This window comes from Oxyura jamaicensis, chromosome 22 (assembly GCF_011077185.1).
Source record: "Oxyura jamaicensis isolate SHBP4307 breed ruddy duck chromosome 22, BPBGC_Ojam_1.0, whole genome shotgun sequence".
NCBI classification, from domain to species: domain Eukaryota; kingdom Metazoa; phylum Chordata; class Aves; order Anseriformes; family Anatidae; genus Oxyura; species Oxyura jamaicensis.
Window position 1 is genome coordinate 5,243,386 of NC_048914.1, and position 17,525 is coordinate 5,260,910.

At 53.5% G+C, this 17,525-nt stretch overlaps 1 protein-coding gene across 1 annotated transcript; it reads right to left on the reverse strand.

The window, feature by feature from the left end:
• Positions 1-277: 277 nt before the first annotated feature.
• On the reverse strand, positions 278-17,312 carry SFRP1 (secreted frizzled related protein 1). The gene is made up of 3 exons (XM_035345141.1): positions 16,707-17,312; positions 11,702-11,779; positions 278-3,710 (listed from the first exon to the last, which is right to left on the reverse strand). Exons 1-3 carry the CDS (start codon positions 17,239-17,241, stop codon positions 3,388-3,390), a joined length of 936 nt encoding a protein of 311 aa, XP_035201032.1. The 5' UTR covers positions 17,242-17,312; the 3' UTR covers positions 278-3,387.
• Positions 17,313-17,525: the final 213 nt, after the last annotated feature.

A 17,525-nucleotide genomic window follows, 5' to 3' on the forward strand; every position in this document is an offset into this window, starting at 1 on the left:
ATGGCCAAAAGTGTAAATCATATTATACTATAAACACAAATGGAATGAATGCAAGAGAAGAACATGCCAAAAATCTCCCATGGGGACTTCCATTACTGGGACCAACTGTCTCAATCTTACCACCTGCTCTATAAAGACAAATGCGGGTGCATTAAGACTGGAACATCACTGCTCTAAGCATGCAGCACGTGCACCCAGGCAGGACCTGGGGTCTGGCACAGCCACCTCAAGCATCCCATCGCATCAGCCACTCTGCAGCCACCTCTGACAACACCAATGCAGGATAGAAAACAACATCTCTTTATAAAAAGGGGTGGAGGGGGGATCATGTTGTAATTCATTAATTCAGCAATTTTAGTTAAGTGAACATTGATACATGGAAGAAAAAGCATAAAAATACAGAACCAATATTAGGCTTGAAAATAAATGTAAGTCAAAAACAGCTGCTAAAATAATGTACTGTGAACACTAGCATCCCACCAGCTACAGCAATGAAAAGCCTTGCACTTGTTCAGTGCTGCGAGAAGGTCGCTCTTTACAGTGCTGATTTTCACTCATCTTTTACATTTTTTCTTTCTCAAAACTTCCAAACAGAAAAGGCATCCCCTCCAATCTGGCACACTTTTCTAAATTAACTATCTAAAATTACATTAAAACAAAATATAAAGATACCTTAACTGACTAGAACATGATGTTACATCAAACATATTTATTTTAGTTCTGTTATTTTTATCAAAACCTCCATATACAAAGAGAGTACAAAGGAAAGAGAGAGATGCATAGTCAATCTGCCAGCTAGATCCATGCAGGAACTGCTGACAGATAACAGAGCAGTTAGGCAAGAGAATGGTACAATTCCTGTCCACATACATTGAAACATCCAAAATACCATGTCTGAAATACGACGTGTGAATCTGCTCAGCTGCTCTGATCTGCTTCTCAAGGACAAACATACAGGATCAGAGGGCTGTTTAAAGTAACTGATAGAGCAACCAGTAACATAATTATAGTATGCTTTTAGCCTGTAATTACAGTGATAATTTTATCTTCCCCCAAGTGACTCGGAGAAACAGGACTTCTTCAGCCCTGGATGCAGCCAGGAGGATCGCTGCTACCCCTTGCCACCGCACACTGGCACAGCCACCAGTGGGAAGGGAGCTCCCGGGCAGCTCTGACCAAGTCTGTGAGATGATGAACAAAACAGCTGCAAAGAGAAAAAGGCACCTTTCCTGGGTACTCTCTTATTACCAGTTCTTCCCAACTGCTTGTGGAAAAAAGCAGCACCAGCAGCACTAACAAACTCACTGTGTTGCTGCATGCTGGGTACTGGTGCGAGGGAACACAGTGCTGCCCTGTTTGTTTGAGCCACCTCTGAAGCCAGGCGTTCAGGCTCAAGGGCCACTGGTGGAAATCAAGCCACTCTAAGCAGTGGCTCTAAACACCCGTGAACTGATTTTCCCTTTTATTTGACATTTCCTGCTGAAATACATATTTTAAAAACACTAAATCGAAGACCACTTTTCTAGAAGTGGCCAGCAGGATCCATACAAGCAGCCTGGTGAGAGCCTGGAAGAATCCACTCCAACTAAACCTTTAAGCATCTCTCTGATGCAGAACCAATTCCCCTCCTGCACTGCCACTCATCTGCGGGAAGAAACCAGCTGGTGCCACGGGTGCACCAAGAGAACCATGCTGGCAGCCCAAAGGGTCCCAACCGCCGGCCCTGGCCTCCTCCTGACGAGGCTTCGTTTGTCCGCTTTCCCCACCAGTTCGCCTCATCAATCTGTGGTGCTAAAGCTTAGAGTGTTTTTTGTGTGGTTTTTGTTTTAATTCACTGATAAGGTACATTATCTACAATGATTAACTTTGCATCAAAGAAACAACACTACTACACATGGTGGTCTAAGACAACTTTGTGGGATTTCCTATAGAGTTTACATCCTAACTCCAGCTCTCTGGTAGTTTCGAAACATCATTCATCTGGGTGCTTGGCTTATTCATGGAATTTGTCTACAGTAAAATCCACATCTCAAACCCCATAAAGGGAATAAACAGCACTCCTGAGCTAGAAAATAATTCACCAGCTTTGAGCAGGGTTGGTCTAAACCTCAAAAATTAGTTTTTGTTATTTCACTTAACTGCAATGCAAAAGGATTATCTCAAATTGCAAGATATTCATTCTCTTAGAGCAATCGTGATTTATGAGAATAATGAATGGAAGCAGGATAGTATAATTAATGTGGAGCAATATGGGTCTATGGGAAAGAGAACTTGTCCAATTAACAGAATAATGAATTTCAGCTTGGTCGATAAATGTAATCATTTGGATGCAATAGTCTTTGTCTTTCATAAATGACTTGACCTCGTGCTAACATGACATTTTGATTAAGAAAAAAAAAAAAAAAAAAAAAACACAATGACATAAAGCCAAGTTGTCACACATCAAATGGACTCAAGTCCAGACACTGATAGGTCCCACGGTGACTGCAGGGAGGGAAACGCGGAGATGATGCATTTCCTGCGGTGTTCCATGGGGACCAGTCCTTGCCCTTCTGCAATCCGATATTTGGCCAGCAGCCTGAAGACACCGTAGAAATATTACTGGTAAAGTGAGCAAGTGACACAAACCAGAGGGGCTGGCCGCAGGCTCTGCCAGCAGCGGGGCCGGCCACCAAGCAGCACACATTTCCACAGGGACGAGGCCGGGCACGGGGCTCTGCCTTGGCAGGCTGGCACTGGGAGGTGCAAGGGCCAGGACCTCTCCCATCCAGCCAGCCAAGGCACCATGAGGATGCCAGGGCTCGGGCCCAGGCCAAACAGATTTAGACTAGAATGTTGTTTGTTTGTTTGTCAGCTAGGGCAATTAGCTATTAGGAGGTTCTATCCGAGGTTGTGGTAGATTCTCCATCACTCTTTTATTAACCTTTATTGTCAGGAGGGAATGTTTTTCTAACAAGCTGGCTCTGGTTCAAACAGGAATTAACTCAGGGTGCTCCTTCAGCCATGAACACAGGAGGAAAGTGGTCACAAGTGTCCTTTCTGCAATCATGTAATTGACAACTTCACATCCCTCTGCCTGCCCTCTTTACCTGACAGCTGCTATTTAAAGGAATTTACTTATCCCTGCAGCACTAGGTCTTTGGCTATTGCAGATGCAAATAGTCTGTGACCTCAGAGACTGCTCAGTGCTTGCTCACACTCGCATGCTCTGGCAGTCAGGAGAATGCCGGCGGGGGAATGCGGGAGGGCTGGGACCTGGGAGGAAGCTCTGAGAGGGATGAGGAGGAACAGGAGTGGCTTGGCCCCTGCGCGCCCACAACAGAGGGAGCGAGACTGGAACCGCCATGCCCAGGGCGCGGGCCAGCAGCTCTCCCGCCGCCCGCTTCATCACTTGAAGACGGATGGAAATGTCGGGCAATCTGGTGACTTCATCTTCTTCATGAATTTCTTGAACTCTTTGTTCTTCTTGTCCCACTTGTAGATGGCCGTCAGCAGGTACTGGGTCTTCACCTGGCGGCCCATGATCAGGAAGTAGTGGCCCAAGTTGTCCAGCTGATGGCAGGGGCAGTCGGCGCCGTTCTTCAGGAACAGCACCAGCTTCTTCAGGTTCTTCTTCCTGATGGGCCCCAGCTTTAGCGCCTTTCTCTTCCGTGGGATGATCATCTTGTCCCCATTCTCCTTCTTCACTTCCTTTATGGTCATCTTAAGAGCTGAAAAACAAGGCCGGGAGAAGGGAAAAACAAAAGTCCTGAGCAGCCTTCACTCGCAGAGCACTTGCTACCCACCCACCCGTGTCATGGCGCTGCCCCCGCAACTGGTGCTGCCAGGAATGTGCCCCCGGGACAGCTGGTGCCAGGACAGCACAAGCAAAACCTTCCCCATGACACCCAGGCCCCAGCTTGCCCACAAGGCCACAGTGCAAAACCCCTCAGCGACCGAGGCAGAGCCTTGCTTTCCTGGCAGAGCACCAGCATAAGACATCAGCCTCTCTGCTTCCCATCCCCCAGCACAAAACATGCCAGGCACTTTGTATTTGGAAGGGAAACTCGTTTAGTGGAGCAACACAAACTTTGCTAGCAAAACATTAGCTGAGTAAGAACATGATTTCCCTGCTTTAGCACACAGAGAGACTCTTAAAAGGGCCATTTAAAAGGTCAGCCTAGCTCCTCAAATATTCCAACATTTGTGTACAGTCACTCCTGGCCTCGGGCCCCCATGAAGCAAGTTCCCAAGCACCAAATGTGTCTATGTGAGAGCAGCAAAGCCTCTTGAAAGCACCCGTGCCAGATGGGGAAGCAGGGAGCAGGCAGCAGCACAGGCACCTTCTCCAGCAAAGGGGGAGTAATCCTATATGACTCCCATAGAAAATATCTTCCTCTTAGGGTTCAGCATTTTCCTGAGTTAATCACAACCCAAATTATAATAATAATAATGTTCCCTTGCCCTGACCATGAAGAAGAATTTAGTATGCATGGTAAAAAATGATGAAAATGTGTTGTATATTAAAGTATCACTTCTGTGCCATTTGGCTCTGCCTCATTTTGGGGGAAAAGCACATATGGCCAAAAATTACTAACATATTTCCATCATTTGGGAGTTTACTTCAGAGTTGCAGATAAATAGCGCTTGGATAGGTGATTAATTGTCTGCTGTCCCTCTCCATTTGATTCTCAGATGTGTGTGTAGCAGACAGCACTACAAAAGCCCTGGGTTCTGGCAGGGAGAGGAATCCCCTGCAGCACTGTTCCTTGAAGTCTTGCTCTGCTGGATCTTGTAGTAATAAATACACGTTGCCTTTGGACAGCAGCTCTGTTCACCGTTCCAGACACAAATGGCAACAGCACAGCGCGATGACAATCCCAAGAACGCAGCAGAATCTGCGTATTACCCTCACACTCCCAGCCACTGCATTGGCAAAAGGAATAATAGTATTTATCTGCCCGTGTGCTAAAAAGGTCTACTGTTTGCCAAAAGCCCTGTTGTGTTATACTGTTACTGTACAAGAAAGTAATCCAGAAGTGGAAACCTAAGTGAAACTTTAATTCCATCTGTTTTTCAAATTCAGGATGTCCAAGGAGCTCAAGAGATGGAAGCTTGAAAGGAGCTAAAGACACTAAACCAGGTTAATTTGCAATGAATCTGGAAAATAGAGCAAGTAGTTTACAGGCAACTCTAAGCTCCATGACATTACTTGGGCAGCAACAACAGCGTTCCTCAAAATGAGCTTTAGTTTCTTTATCAGTTCTGACTTTCAACTCTTGCTCTGAGCAGAACAGTTTCCAGCAGTGTAATACCCATAACGAGAGACTTTTTCCAAAGTGGCTTGTTTGCAAATTGCTTTGCTATGATTACTGCAAGTTTAGAACCTTGTTGCTAGAGGAAGAAAACAAGCTGGCAACTAGCAGAGGTGTTCTGCTCCAAGTATCATAGTCTACAAAAGACAAGAGGGTCTCAAAATCCTGTGCCTTTGGAGCTCACAACCCCCTGCCTCACACAGCAGCAGTTGTCTCTGCACGCCAGCAATGCAGGTTCAAGGAGCATGGGAGCTGCCCAGGTGAACCATAAATCCAGATGGAAACTAAAAAATGTATCAAGTCTCACTCCCGCAAAGCAGCACTCAAAGCCAAGATCAGAGACTCCCGGGCATGAGGGGCAGGTTTCACAAGCAGCCAGACGGGCATGCAGCTCCTGCACTTTCCATGCACATCAGAAAGGCAGCACCCAGGGTGGGTGCTGCTCCCCAGGGAGGATCCAAAGCCATGGGGTTTGCAGGCTCATCAGTGCCTCAGCCACAAGCCCTCCTCCCCCTTCACTCTCCAACCAACCAGCAAATCTTTATCATCAAACCCAGCAGCCACCAGAGATGTGATTGCAGATGAGCGCCTTTCTCTGCCATCCCAGCAGTAGCAGTGGCCAGTTGCAGCACCCACCCTGTGGGACACTCCCTTCCCCTCCACTCCAGCAGCGAGCACACCGCAGGGCTGTGTGTCTGACCCGCTCCTGCAGGGTGCACGGAGAGGTTTTGTTTTGGTGCCGCATCTGGTCCTGAAACATCCTCCTCGTGAGCTGCTGGCACATCTGCTTGCAGGCAAGGCATGGAGGCAGAGCACCAGAGAAAGCCAGCGTCCAGCCACCCACCCCAAGGGCTCTTCCCAGAAAAAAGAAGTGAAAGCTTTATTTGGGCTGGGAGGGAACACACAAAACACAACAAAGGCAGATTTCAGGATCTAATTTGGGACTCATCAGCCATCAGCCACGTTGTGTTGACAACAGCACAAGTCCTCCTGGGGTACTAAACCCAGGCTTGCCTGCACTCAGCCCTGGTGCCAAGAGGCTGTGGTCCCTGCCTGGGCACTCGCTGCCAGCCAGGACAGGTGGTGCCAAATGCTTGGCTCCCACGGCAGCTCTGGGGCTGACACTGCTCCCTCGAGCCCAAAGCCAAGCCACACCGAAGCATAAAAGCACATCACTGGGGCTGTCCTCCCATCTGGAAAGCCTGAGACCCTGTGCCACAGAGGATGCCAGAACCCTCTCCCTCAGCGCCCTGTGCATCCCCCCAGGGTTACCCTGATGCCCAGATGCCGTGGGAGTGGATGTAACAGGGAGGAGGCACAGGGCAGTGCCCCATTGCTGGCCACAGCTCCCCAGGCATGGGGCGAGACCCTCGTCTGTGTAATGCTCACCCCATTGAACCACACCAGGAATTTGGCCCCAGCTAAAACAGCTCCTATCAGACTGTAGCATAGCCCTGCTATCTCTAACACAGAGAGAGGGGAGCACTGAGGATATGAAAATGTCTTCTCTATATCTACTAAAATGAAGCAGGATACATGAAAGTGTTTGTTCACTCAGAGCAAAATTACTTGTGGCAGCAAGAGCTCCAAGGAGAGCAAAGGCTCCATGGAGCTGGTTGGGGTCCAGCCTGAAAGCACAACTTGCACTGCATCACTTGAAACACTCTTATTGATACCTCTGCAGCTCTGGCTTTCCAGTCCCACTCACACAGGGAAAAGAGGAAACCCAACCAACCTCCCAGAAAAACTGGGAGCACTGCCAGTGCCCCTGGGAGCAAAGCATCCTCCTTGCCCTCCACGAGGGCTCAGCACCATGCATGGCACAAAAGCAAAACCTCTCCCGCATCACTCTTGCTCATTCACCAGGTGAAAGTCCTGGGCACCGCAGGACCGTGGCCACAGGCTGCGATGGTGCAGCGCAGGGCACCCTGCAACACACACAACCGGCAGGCACCGCTGCAGTAAAGTGCACCCAAGCACCCTCCCAGAAGCTGGAAAGACAACCTCCCCCTGCCCGGCACAGCCCTGCTGAGTAAGCTCCCACTTCTACAGCTGCACAGCAATGCCCGCAGCCCCTTGCCCCGGCCCCTCCAGCCCCCCTTCATCAGCACGCAGGAGCCTGGGACTCCGTCCCCACTGCTCTCCCGCATGCAGGCAGGGGCCCCACCGCAGCACCCTCAGGGGCAGGGAAGGGAACGTGAGAGAACGGAAAGCTCTGCTGTTCCTTCAGCCTCATTGCTCCTTCCTTTAGAAATCACTCAAGGAAACCTGCCAGAAGACACATTAGGGCTGTAACAGGAGAAGGCTGCAGGCAAGGAACTGTCAGTCAATGGAAAAAATAAACAGCAAGTATTGATTGTACTGCAGTCTCCAGTGCAGCAAGAGGCCGTTCAGCAGGATCCCCTCAGACCCCAGAGAAAGGGCAGAAACAATAAATAAAATCAGCAAGAGAAACAGAGAGTGGAATGAACTCCAGGAGAGCGTGTGGCCAGCCCAGCCTGCACAAAGAGTAAGAAACAAAACCTGGCTGCAGCCCAGGGAGGTGCGGGGGGGCACAGGAGGGCACTCACACTTCATCACACCTCCACCGCCGTGTCCCTGGCACACGAGAGCTGCACCAAAACCTGAACTGCAATTAACCCAAGCGTGCCTGCCACCCCCCCCCCCCCCCCGGCGCTGCTCTGTGCCCCAGGCAGGTCCCACAGCCCCGCTCCACGCCTGGCAGACGCTGCTGCTGCCTGCTCCCAGCCCCAGCTGTAGGGCAGCAGCCACACGTAGCCAGAGGTGTGCCAGGACCTCTCTGGGACCAGGGAATGCTACTGCCAAGAGCAAGCCAGCAGCAAATGAGGTGCGGTGCTGGGAGCTGCTGGGTCAGAGCACGTCCCCCTTTCCTGGAGGGGCTCTGCTGGTGCTGCCAAGAAGAGAGGAGACAGCTGCTGGAAAGAAAAAAGAAGCTAACCTTCCCCAGTTCCCTCCACTGGCAGACAGGATGCAGCCACCCTGCAGCCATGCCGTGCCCACTCTCAGAGGAACCACCAAGCTGTCGCACAAGCGGGGCTACCCTCAAACCAGAGCCAAGAAGCCACATTCAGCACTGCTCAGACAGATGCAAACCCAGAGTCCTGCTCACCCACAAGGTCAGCAGCCCTGCCGGCACCAGCACCTTGCCCAGGCCCCCTCTCCTGCCCAGGGACAGAGCTCCCTTTCCCTGTCTGTGTTCACAGCTGGAGCCAGCGCTCCTCCTCCGTGGTCCTCAAGAGTGACATCATGCCCAGGGCTGTTGCACAGCTGCCTCCCACCCCAGCAGGCCACACATCAGCAGTGGGCAAAGCACCCCGCACCTCACAAGCCATGGGGATGTACATGAAGCCTGCGATAACGTCATCATGGGGATCAGCAAGGAAGAGCTGGTGAGCAGGGCCCACCAAAAAGCTGCCCCTTGCAGCACACGTTAGTTTAAACATTTATTGTATGCGTCTGGCTTTGATGAGGATCTGTAACCTGTCAGTTGCCAGTGTTTACCTTGGTGGATGTGCATGAGAAATCTCAGTCTGAATGGCTGGGAGTTTATTTTAGTGCCAGATAAACAGCTCTCCTTGAGAAATTGCCCCTGTGACAGTAACCCCCGAAGACTAAACAGAGATCTAAGAACCACGCACTGTGCTTTGAGAAAACTTCCCGAAGTCAATTCATCCTTTGCCAGCTGCTCTCCATAGGCTGGGACATCCCAAGGAGTACCCTGCCCCATCTTCCCTTGGAGCAGAGGGAAGACTTGCACTGCATCTCTTCCTGCACACCAGCTCCCCAGGCTGCTACAGGCCAGAAACAGCATTACATGCACCCAGGAATTCTCCTGGATGGGGAGGAAAAACAGTGACAGAATGAAGAAAACAGCAGTGCAGCTGTATGAAACCTGCATCACTGAAAATCCATGCAAATGAACTTTTCCACTGCTATTTGTTCTGGTGACAAGGGAGGAACAGGGAAACAAAAGGATGCAACCAAGATGCAACCAGCTTTCCATTGTGAAGAAAGAATGATACTTCACACGCAGCAGACACCAGTTGAGTCCTTGTGTAGTGGATTTTTATACTGAAGGAAGGTCATCGTGTCTTCACAAGAAAAATTTTGAGATAAGAGAAAGCAGCGATGAGAAGAAGGAACAGAAGCAACCTCAGCAGCAGCAAGAGCTCTGATTTGTTTAAAAACTAAAGCTGTATGTTAGAGTCATGCTGGTACACAGAACAAAGAACAATCCCAAATTACTTGCCATGGCTCGAAAAAACACCAGACTGCTTCAGCAGAGAAAAACAGTTTTAAACAAAGCTTGGAAAACATGGAGACCTGGGGGGCAGGCAGGTGTGCTGATGCAGTAGCAGTGCCTGGCATTGCAACTAAAGCGATCCTGCCAGGCCCAAGGCTCACACGAGCTGGTTTAAACCTAGCTGCCTTCGTCTGCACCAACTGCTGCCACCTAAGCACAGGCAAGGGACAGCGTGGGGCTGCAGCCCCCTGCCAGCAAGCTCCCGACACCACAGAGCCCCCTGCAGTGCAGAGCCAGCCCCAGCACCCAGCCACAGAGCTGGCCCCTGCTCCTTCCCTCCGGTGGGGGGGGACCCATCCCTGCCACCCCAAACCACAGCAGGGCCGAGCCCACAGCAGGAGGAAGGTTTCTGTGAAAGCCTTTGCAGAAGTTTTGGATTAACTGGGGGTATGCAAGACAGTCGATGTCGCTGCTGTTTGCTGCTCTGCTGCTGCTCAGCAACTCGCCGCAGCCCTACCCAGGGAGCGCCTGCCAAGAAATATTTCCACCCTCTGGATTGTCACCACAGAATTTCTCCATAACCAGCCTGCTCTGCGGGCAAGTCAGTGTCTGAAGCCCCTCTACCGAGACCACAGATACTTCTGGATTGGCCTCTCCTGCCGGTCGTGCAATTGCCCTGCAGTGCGGGGAGGATATGTAGCAGCAGAGGCTGATGACAAGCACGCAGCTACGCCTGCGCTCCCCTTCCCAGTGCCTGCCCAGCAGCGGGACACCCCTGTGGCTCAGGGACACAGCACAACCCATGCTGCTCCCACCCAGCAACCCTCTGTCTGCAGGGGGGGGGGGGGGCAAATTACAGAGCAAACAGTAAACACAGCAAAAGATGAAGGCTTGGGAGTGGAAGACCTCCCCTGACCCTCCCAGGTACTTGGTACCTGTCCTGTTCGTCAGTTGCCCCTGGAGGTGAGGAGATGGGGAGCAGAAAAGTAGCAGAGCTGCTGGGGGCAGCATTCAGGGCTGGACGGGTGCTTCCCGCATCAGCTAGGCTGTGGCACTGGATTCACGCACCCATTACCCGATCCAGCTGGAAGGACACACATTCCTGAGAAACTATTACATGGCTGTTCCTGTTGATGCTTTTCCCTGTTACAAGAAGTCTGCACTGAACTTAGGACATTTGGCATACCAAATCTGCAGGAGAGTTGAGAATTCATTTCCAGCAGAAAGGGTAATACACCAACATGCAGAGCAGGTTTAGGTTTGCATAGCATGCTCTGGCACAGGGCACATTCAAGTGCTAATCCCCGAGGAATGCACACCTTGTTCAATATGCCTTTAATAACTTTCCAGGAAAGCTACATACACCAGCAAGGATGTCAAAACCAGTTAGTTCTGTGCTTGATCTGAAAAAGCTATTTTTCCCTGCAATACTTTTTGTTGTGGTGGCTTCCCCTCCCCCCCCCTTTTTTTTTTTTAAATGGAGTTCTGTTTACCTATGATTGTCAGACTCATGAGCCATAATGGATTTAGGACACAGCTTTGAAGTAGTCCTGTATTCTCTCCCTCACTGCTCAGCCTTAGCAAGACAAGGGCTTGCTCTTGGTTTTTACACCTGGACTTGACAGAGTGTAACTTTGCTAAAAGCAGCCCAGGGCTACGAGGAAGCTGGGCAGGGGAAATGTCCAGGTACACCTCTCCACAGAGCTGCTGGTCGTGCTGCAGCACCAAGGCCGGGGGTGATACCAAGTGCAGGCACCACGCTGAAACCAGGACCCCAGCCCACCATCCCCACCCGGCTGCACCAGCAGGACACGTCCCTCTCACTGCACACCGACACTGACATCTAGAGGCTCGCTCGCCTCTGGCCAAGGGCTGCAACTGCCCACAGGCACTCTTGGGGTGGGCAGGGAAACTGGAGCAGCCGTGGCACCCTGCTGGTGCCTAGATTCCTGCTCGGGGTGCAGGGGGGAGATGCCCTCCAGGCACCCCGTGCACCCAGCCTGCTGCCCTGTGCACTGTCACGGCCGGCCCAGATGTCTGGAAAGGGAGCAGAAGGCTCTCATGCCAGGGTACCAAGTGCCTCATCCTTTCTGCACTCCAGAACCCTGCCAGCAAGGAGAAGCAGCATGAACGCTTTCCTTACCAAACTCGCTGGCACACAGGTGCTCGACGATGGCTTCTGACTTCATCTCATTGTCACAAGGGGGACACACAGTCGTTCCTGGTGAGAGGAGAGAAGAGGTGATAAGGAGCAAGCTCAAGAAGCACCAGAGGGCTGGGCTGTACATGCTTTCAGACAACGCGTGCCCTGGAGTGCCAGGTCCCAGGGCTGCAGGACCGGGCATGGGCAGGAGCAGGCAGCTGCCAAGCTCAGGAGCACAGGGCTGGCACGGAGAGGGGGTTCCAGGGCCAGGCTCCCAGCATGGGGCAACTACTCATCATGGGGCATGGCAAGCTGCCTGCTGATGCTGCCTCCCTGCAGCGTGCCAAGCTGGCACGCAGTGCCCAGAGTCCAGGGCACAGCAGGAGAAGGACCAGAAATGGGGATGGCTCACAGAGCAAGGGGCATCCCAGGCTGGCAGCTGCTCCAGCGCCAGGCTGGAGCTCAGGGCAGGCACAATCCAGGGGCCCTGCCAGATACCCAGGCACAGCAAGGGCCTCACCTCCCTCCTGCTCCTCCCCAGAGCAGGGAAAGCTTGGAGAGGGACACGCGTAGCTCTCAAGTGGACCGTCCCTCTCCAGCACGACCCTAAGCACAGACATCCTCTCTTCGCCGGGACCCATCCTGGGAGGAAAGCTCAGCTCACCCAGAGAATAAAAAACTGTTTCCAGGTCCCTGCCTCCCACCCGAGCAGAGACCACCCAGCAGTACAGATGCAGATTTGTGCTACTGACGGATGAATTTATTGAGCTGGGAGATGCTTCTGTTCTTGGTCCAGCAGAACGAAGGGCTCTTTCCCACACATGAGAGTTGTTCTCAGGAGCCATGCTGCAGCGCAACATCCGCCGGTCCCTGCGTGCAGACAGAGCGCTCGCCCCCTCCAGCCCTGCAGCGCAGCTGGGCAGAGACAAGGGAGCAGCCTGCCAGCAGGAGGGGTGCGAAGCCAGACACCCTGCGCGGGTGGTGAGGGAGGCGCTGCCGTGACCCGCAGAGACCGCAGCACCGAGCCTCTCAGTCACAGATGTCCCACGGGACCTCAGGCGAGACGTTTGTTTTCCGTGCCTTGTTCTTCCCCTCCCACCACCCAATCTGCTCTGTGCCAAATGCTAATTCCTTGGGTCATGCACCATGTTTTTATTAATCACATATGCTGAGCAACTGGCCTTCCAATCGCCCCAATATGCTGGTAACGAGGTAATCTTCACCACACCCAAAAGCGCACCTAACAATCCCATTCCTGGTACATCTGAGCTGGGTAGCATCCTCTTTCAAGACCCCAATATGCAATAGTCACTTTTATTAGCTTAGCCTACAGTGACACAGGCAGGAGACAGCTTCTGGGACATGATGACATCCTCAACGCTTCATTTTTAAATGAACATTGCCATCCAGCCTGCACATTTAACAAGCTCATGATGAGGGAGCAGGGACGCCAGCAGCAGGCCCCACTGGTCCATCCCTGCTGCCACACGGGGGGGGGGGGGAGGGGGTGAGCTGTTCTGTGGGGCCACCCCAAGCCCATGTCCCCTGAGAACAGCAGGGGTACCTGCCACACACTGGCTGATTGCTGCAGATCCCATCGTGTAAACCACTTCAACATGCCTAAGCAGCCAAACTGCGCGCTAGGAGAATGACTGAGCCCACCCATGCCCAGCAAGAAAGCCACCGTGATGAACACCCTATGAGCTTTCCACACACCCAAAAAAAGGGGAATAAGACTCATTGTTCCCTGCTGAAAAGACAGGCTTTGTTTTAGCTACACAACCCTTCAGGATGCTGTAGTGCACCACAATGGAAGGGGCAGCGTGCCCTGGGCAGCCCCTTCCATGGGGCCCGGGGCCTCCACATCTGTCCCCCCACAGCACCTCTTAGCCACTTGGCACTCACATCCTGCCAACACTCCTCTCACCACAAAAAACGCTTCCGCTTAGCTTCACCAGCACCACAAGCGCCGCCAGCCCCTGGCGCAGCACAGAGCAGCCTCGCTGTGCTGCCAGGCCAGCACCGCGTCCCACAGGGCTGCAAGCAGCCGTGCCCCGAGGGGAGGAAACACCCAAAGGCCACCCTGTCGTGGTCAGAAACGCAAGTGCCAGAGGCACAGGCCAGCTCCCGCACAGCTCCGCACCCATTGCACTGGTGTTTGGTGCAGCACAGGCCTCCCAGGGTGCTCGTGGTACCCCGCAAGCACCCCGGGGCTAGAGTTCAGACCCCACCTCCTGACCTACCACAGCTCGGTCAGGGCCCATCTTCTGCATTTGACAGCTTTACTCAAGGCACAACGTTAGCTTGTTTCCAGCCTGTTTTCTCCCTGCTGACCATTTTCTAATGCCTGGCTTTAGAGCCAGCTTACTCCAGGGACAGGAGAAGGAATGTGTAATGCTATATTAATCTGCAACTCCCCTGATGCATCCTGTGGGCCTGCAGGCTTTACCGCCTCATGCTTAAGGAGAAAGGAATTCAGCAGGTCAGCTATTTGAGAGGCAGAAACAAATTCCAATTTTAAGGTGTTAATGGAGAAAAATACTGAAAGGGCTCGTTCTTATTAATACTCAGAGAAAAGGGGGGACACTGTTGGACTCCGACCTTCTTTAAATCAACAGCACCCAAAACCTATGAGGGCTCTAAGTTTCAACCGACAAAGCTGCAGGCCAGGGAGGGCTGTGCTGCAGCCGCAAGGTGTGCCATCGCAGGTCTTCTGCTGGGTGCAAGACCAGGAGGACTCGCTGAGCTGTACCAGACAACAGCAAGGGCTGCAGGCAGCTTGCAGGTTTGCTCTGCTTGCTCTCAGCTGCGTGGGGCTGAAGGGTCACAGCATGCAGCGTGCAGTGAGCAGAGCCTGTTCCACCAAGTGAGGGTTATTTGTGGCATACACACCAGCACGGCATTACAGATGCTTCAGCTGTCAGTTAGCACTGACTGCCCAAAAGCTCACAGACCCGAGGACGGAAGGTCCAGCCCAGCTGATTACTGCAGGGTATCTCACCTCAAGAAGTGTTTCTAGCTAAAGTGCTGGTCCCTTCCCAGAGCGGTGCCCCAGCCAACAGGACAGGCACTGGGGGCCCTGCCCCACTCTCCCCTGGTGCCCAGCTACACCAACACAGCAGTTTCTCTTGAAATGCTTGCAAGCAGTCAAGACGATATGAAAATGGCTGCATAAATTCTTCCACTGAATGTTCTAGAGAGTCTACACTTGCACAAGAATTTTAAAGACTTGCTTTGTGTAAACATCATTGCAAACAAATTGCTCATTCTGAAGTGCATGGGACTTAAGTTTGTGAATCCACACAGCAGACAGGGAGTTTATCGGAGGGGCTGCGACACTTTCTTGCAACACCCACCCCAGCTCTGGTTTCCAGTTCATTCAAAGCACATGTTGTTAATATCCCCTAAAGCCTGTGCAGAATGAGTCCTCTGCACCCCTGACAGGAGCAGAAGAAAAGGCCTCAAACGTGAGCTGATACAGCTTGTAATGAAGTCACTTCAGTGCTGCCTGTGGTGCCTAAATACCATGCTGCTGGACACATTTGCAGCACCAGAAGAAAGCAATACTGTCCCACTCTGGTGCTGCTGCCAAGTCAGGACTGAGAGTTCAGCAACCAGTAAGTTGTTAAACTACACAAGGGAAAAGCCTAGCAGATGCTGCTCACCTAGAAAACATCTCAGGCTATTACGTCCTCTTAGCTGCAAACTAGCCCATTGTGGACTGGGACAGGGCAGCCCCCAGGCAGCCGCTCCGGTCCAGCTGCCCAGCAGCACGCTTGGCTGCAAGTCCCTGGGGAATAAACGCAACCTTCAGACCTGCTCACAGGACACAACAGCGGTCTGGACCAAGGGTCTGAGTTCATACAGTACAGCAACCTCGGAGCCTTCCCTGAAAACAAAGAGCTTTGTCCAGCAATCGCATCAGTAACCATGAGCCACTGTAAGGAAGCCAGCACAGCTACGTGGCTGCTTGCTCCATGCGGGAGCAGGCTGAGACCCAGGGACTGGGAGCCAAACCTTACCCCTGGCCTGGCCCCCACCTGTCCCAGGTGCCACTGCCAGGGTGCAACAGGGGGGCTCGTGTACCCCCTGCACACTGCCCCACCTGCAGCAAGCACTGGCTCTGGCCCCAGTCCCAGCTCCAAGCCATTGCTCCCCATCTACCTCTGTCTTCTCTCTCTACAATCACCTTTCCCGTCAGTTTTATGAGGTGCTCTAATGCAGACTGCCTAAGCTATGCCAGGATATTTATTTATTTTAAAAGTTTTCAGCAACAAGTGAGACTCATTGCAACCTGACTGTAAACAAGTCAGTCTGACACAGACTTGCTGAGCATAATCAAGGCAAACACAAAACACACCCACTTACTCCAATTGCTTCTTGATAAACCTATTGCCTGCAGCACCCTCTCCACCATACAGCCCCCTGAGAAGGCAGGGCTGGCTTTCCACAGCACGTGCATCCTCCACCGAGACCACCAAGCCCCAGGTCTCCTTGGGAAGCATTTGTCCCCGCCAGGAGCATTGCCACCATCCACTCCCACCAGGCATTTTCTGCCATGTGCCAACAGGCACCCTCCAGCTGCTAAGGAGTGTCCCCAATGGGAGCCCAGCAGGGAGGAGAAGCTCTTCCCATGGCGATGCAGCATCCAGAAGGCAGGCTCAGAGCCTGGTCCCAATGCCTGCACTAGGATCAGAGCAGTCGTGCATCTGCCACATCTCCCCAGCTCCACTTGCCCTTGGATTTCTGCTCCGAGAGGAAGGTGAGAAGCCAGCAGCGCATCCTGCCTTCCTTGGGACGGTGCAGCCAGCAGCTGGGAGCATCCAGCTCACAGAGCACTTGGAGGCAGCTGGGGAAAGCTGCTCCCAAGAAGCAGACCCCAGGTGAGCCTTGCCCTGCACAGGACCCACCTGGTCCCACAAAGCCACTCCCAGGCTGATGCCTGCCCCACCAGCTCCAGAAAAAAAACACCAGAAGCAGGGCTCCAGCTCTGGCCGTGCCTTACCTTTGGGCCTGGATACCTCAGTGGCATTGGGAGCTGTCATGGCAATGCAGACATCATCCTGGGGAAACTGGTCGCACTTGAGCATCTCCGGCCAGAAGAAGCCAAAGAACTGCATGACGGGCTCGCAGGAGTCACGCACGGCTTCGCAGAGCCAGCGGCACGGGTAAACCGGCCGGTCCAGGCAGACGGGGGCAAAGAGGGAGCAGAGGAAGACCTGGGTGCCCATGTGGCAGTTCTTGTTAAGCAGCGGCACCCAGCTGCTCGCCTGGTGCTTCACCTCGGCCATGGTCTCATGGTCCAGCAGGTTGGGCAGCACCATCTTGTCGTAGCCCACACTGTGGCAGAGCCGCAAGTCAGCCGGGATGGCCACGCACTGGTGGGGCTTGGTGTAGAAGCGCCCACCCGGGTAGGGCCCCAGGTCGGACTGGTAGCTCACGTAGTCGTACTCGCTGCCCTCGCCGCACGCCAGCAGCCCAGCAGCCAGGGACAGCAGCGCCCGCAGGGCCGGCCCGCAGGCGCCCCGCACCCTGCCCATGCCTGCGCCCCGCGCCGCCGGGCTCACCCTGCCCGCCGACGGCCCCGACGGCACCGCCCGCCGCGCCCCGAGACCCCCGCCCGGTGCCTCAGCCCGAGGACCCCTCCCCGTCCGAGCCCCCTCCCCGTGCCCGCGGCCCCTCCCGTCGGTCGGTCGGACGCCCGCCGTCGCCCCTCCCGCAGCGCTCCCGGCCCCGCTCTGGCCCCGCCGCGCCGCGCCGCGGGTTTGTGCGCCCCCGGCAGCCAATCAGGGCGCTGCCGCCCGCCGCGCGCTCGCCCGCCGCT

Excerpts from the sequence above, each read along its gene's own strand:
- SFRP1 (XM_035345141.1), bottom strand. The coding sequence starts at position 17,241 with ATGGGCAGGGTGCGGGGCGCCTGCGGGCCGGCCCTGCGGGCGCTGCTG. Across the intron at positions 11,780-16,706 it reads TGAGGTATCCAGGCCCAAAG|GAACGACTGTGTGTCCCCCT; the intron begins GTAAGGCACGGC and ends TCCTCTCACCAG. Across the intron at positions 3,711-11,701 it reads CCTGTGTGCCAGCGAGTTTG|CTCTTAAGATGACCATAAAG; the intron begins GTAAGGAAAGCG and ends CTTGTTTTTCAG.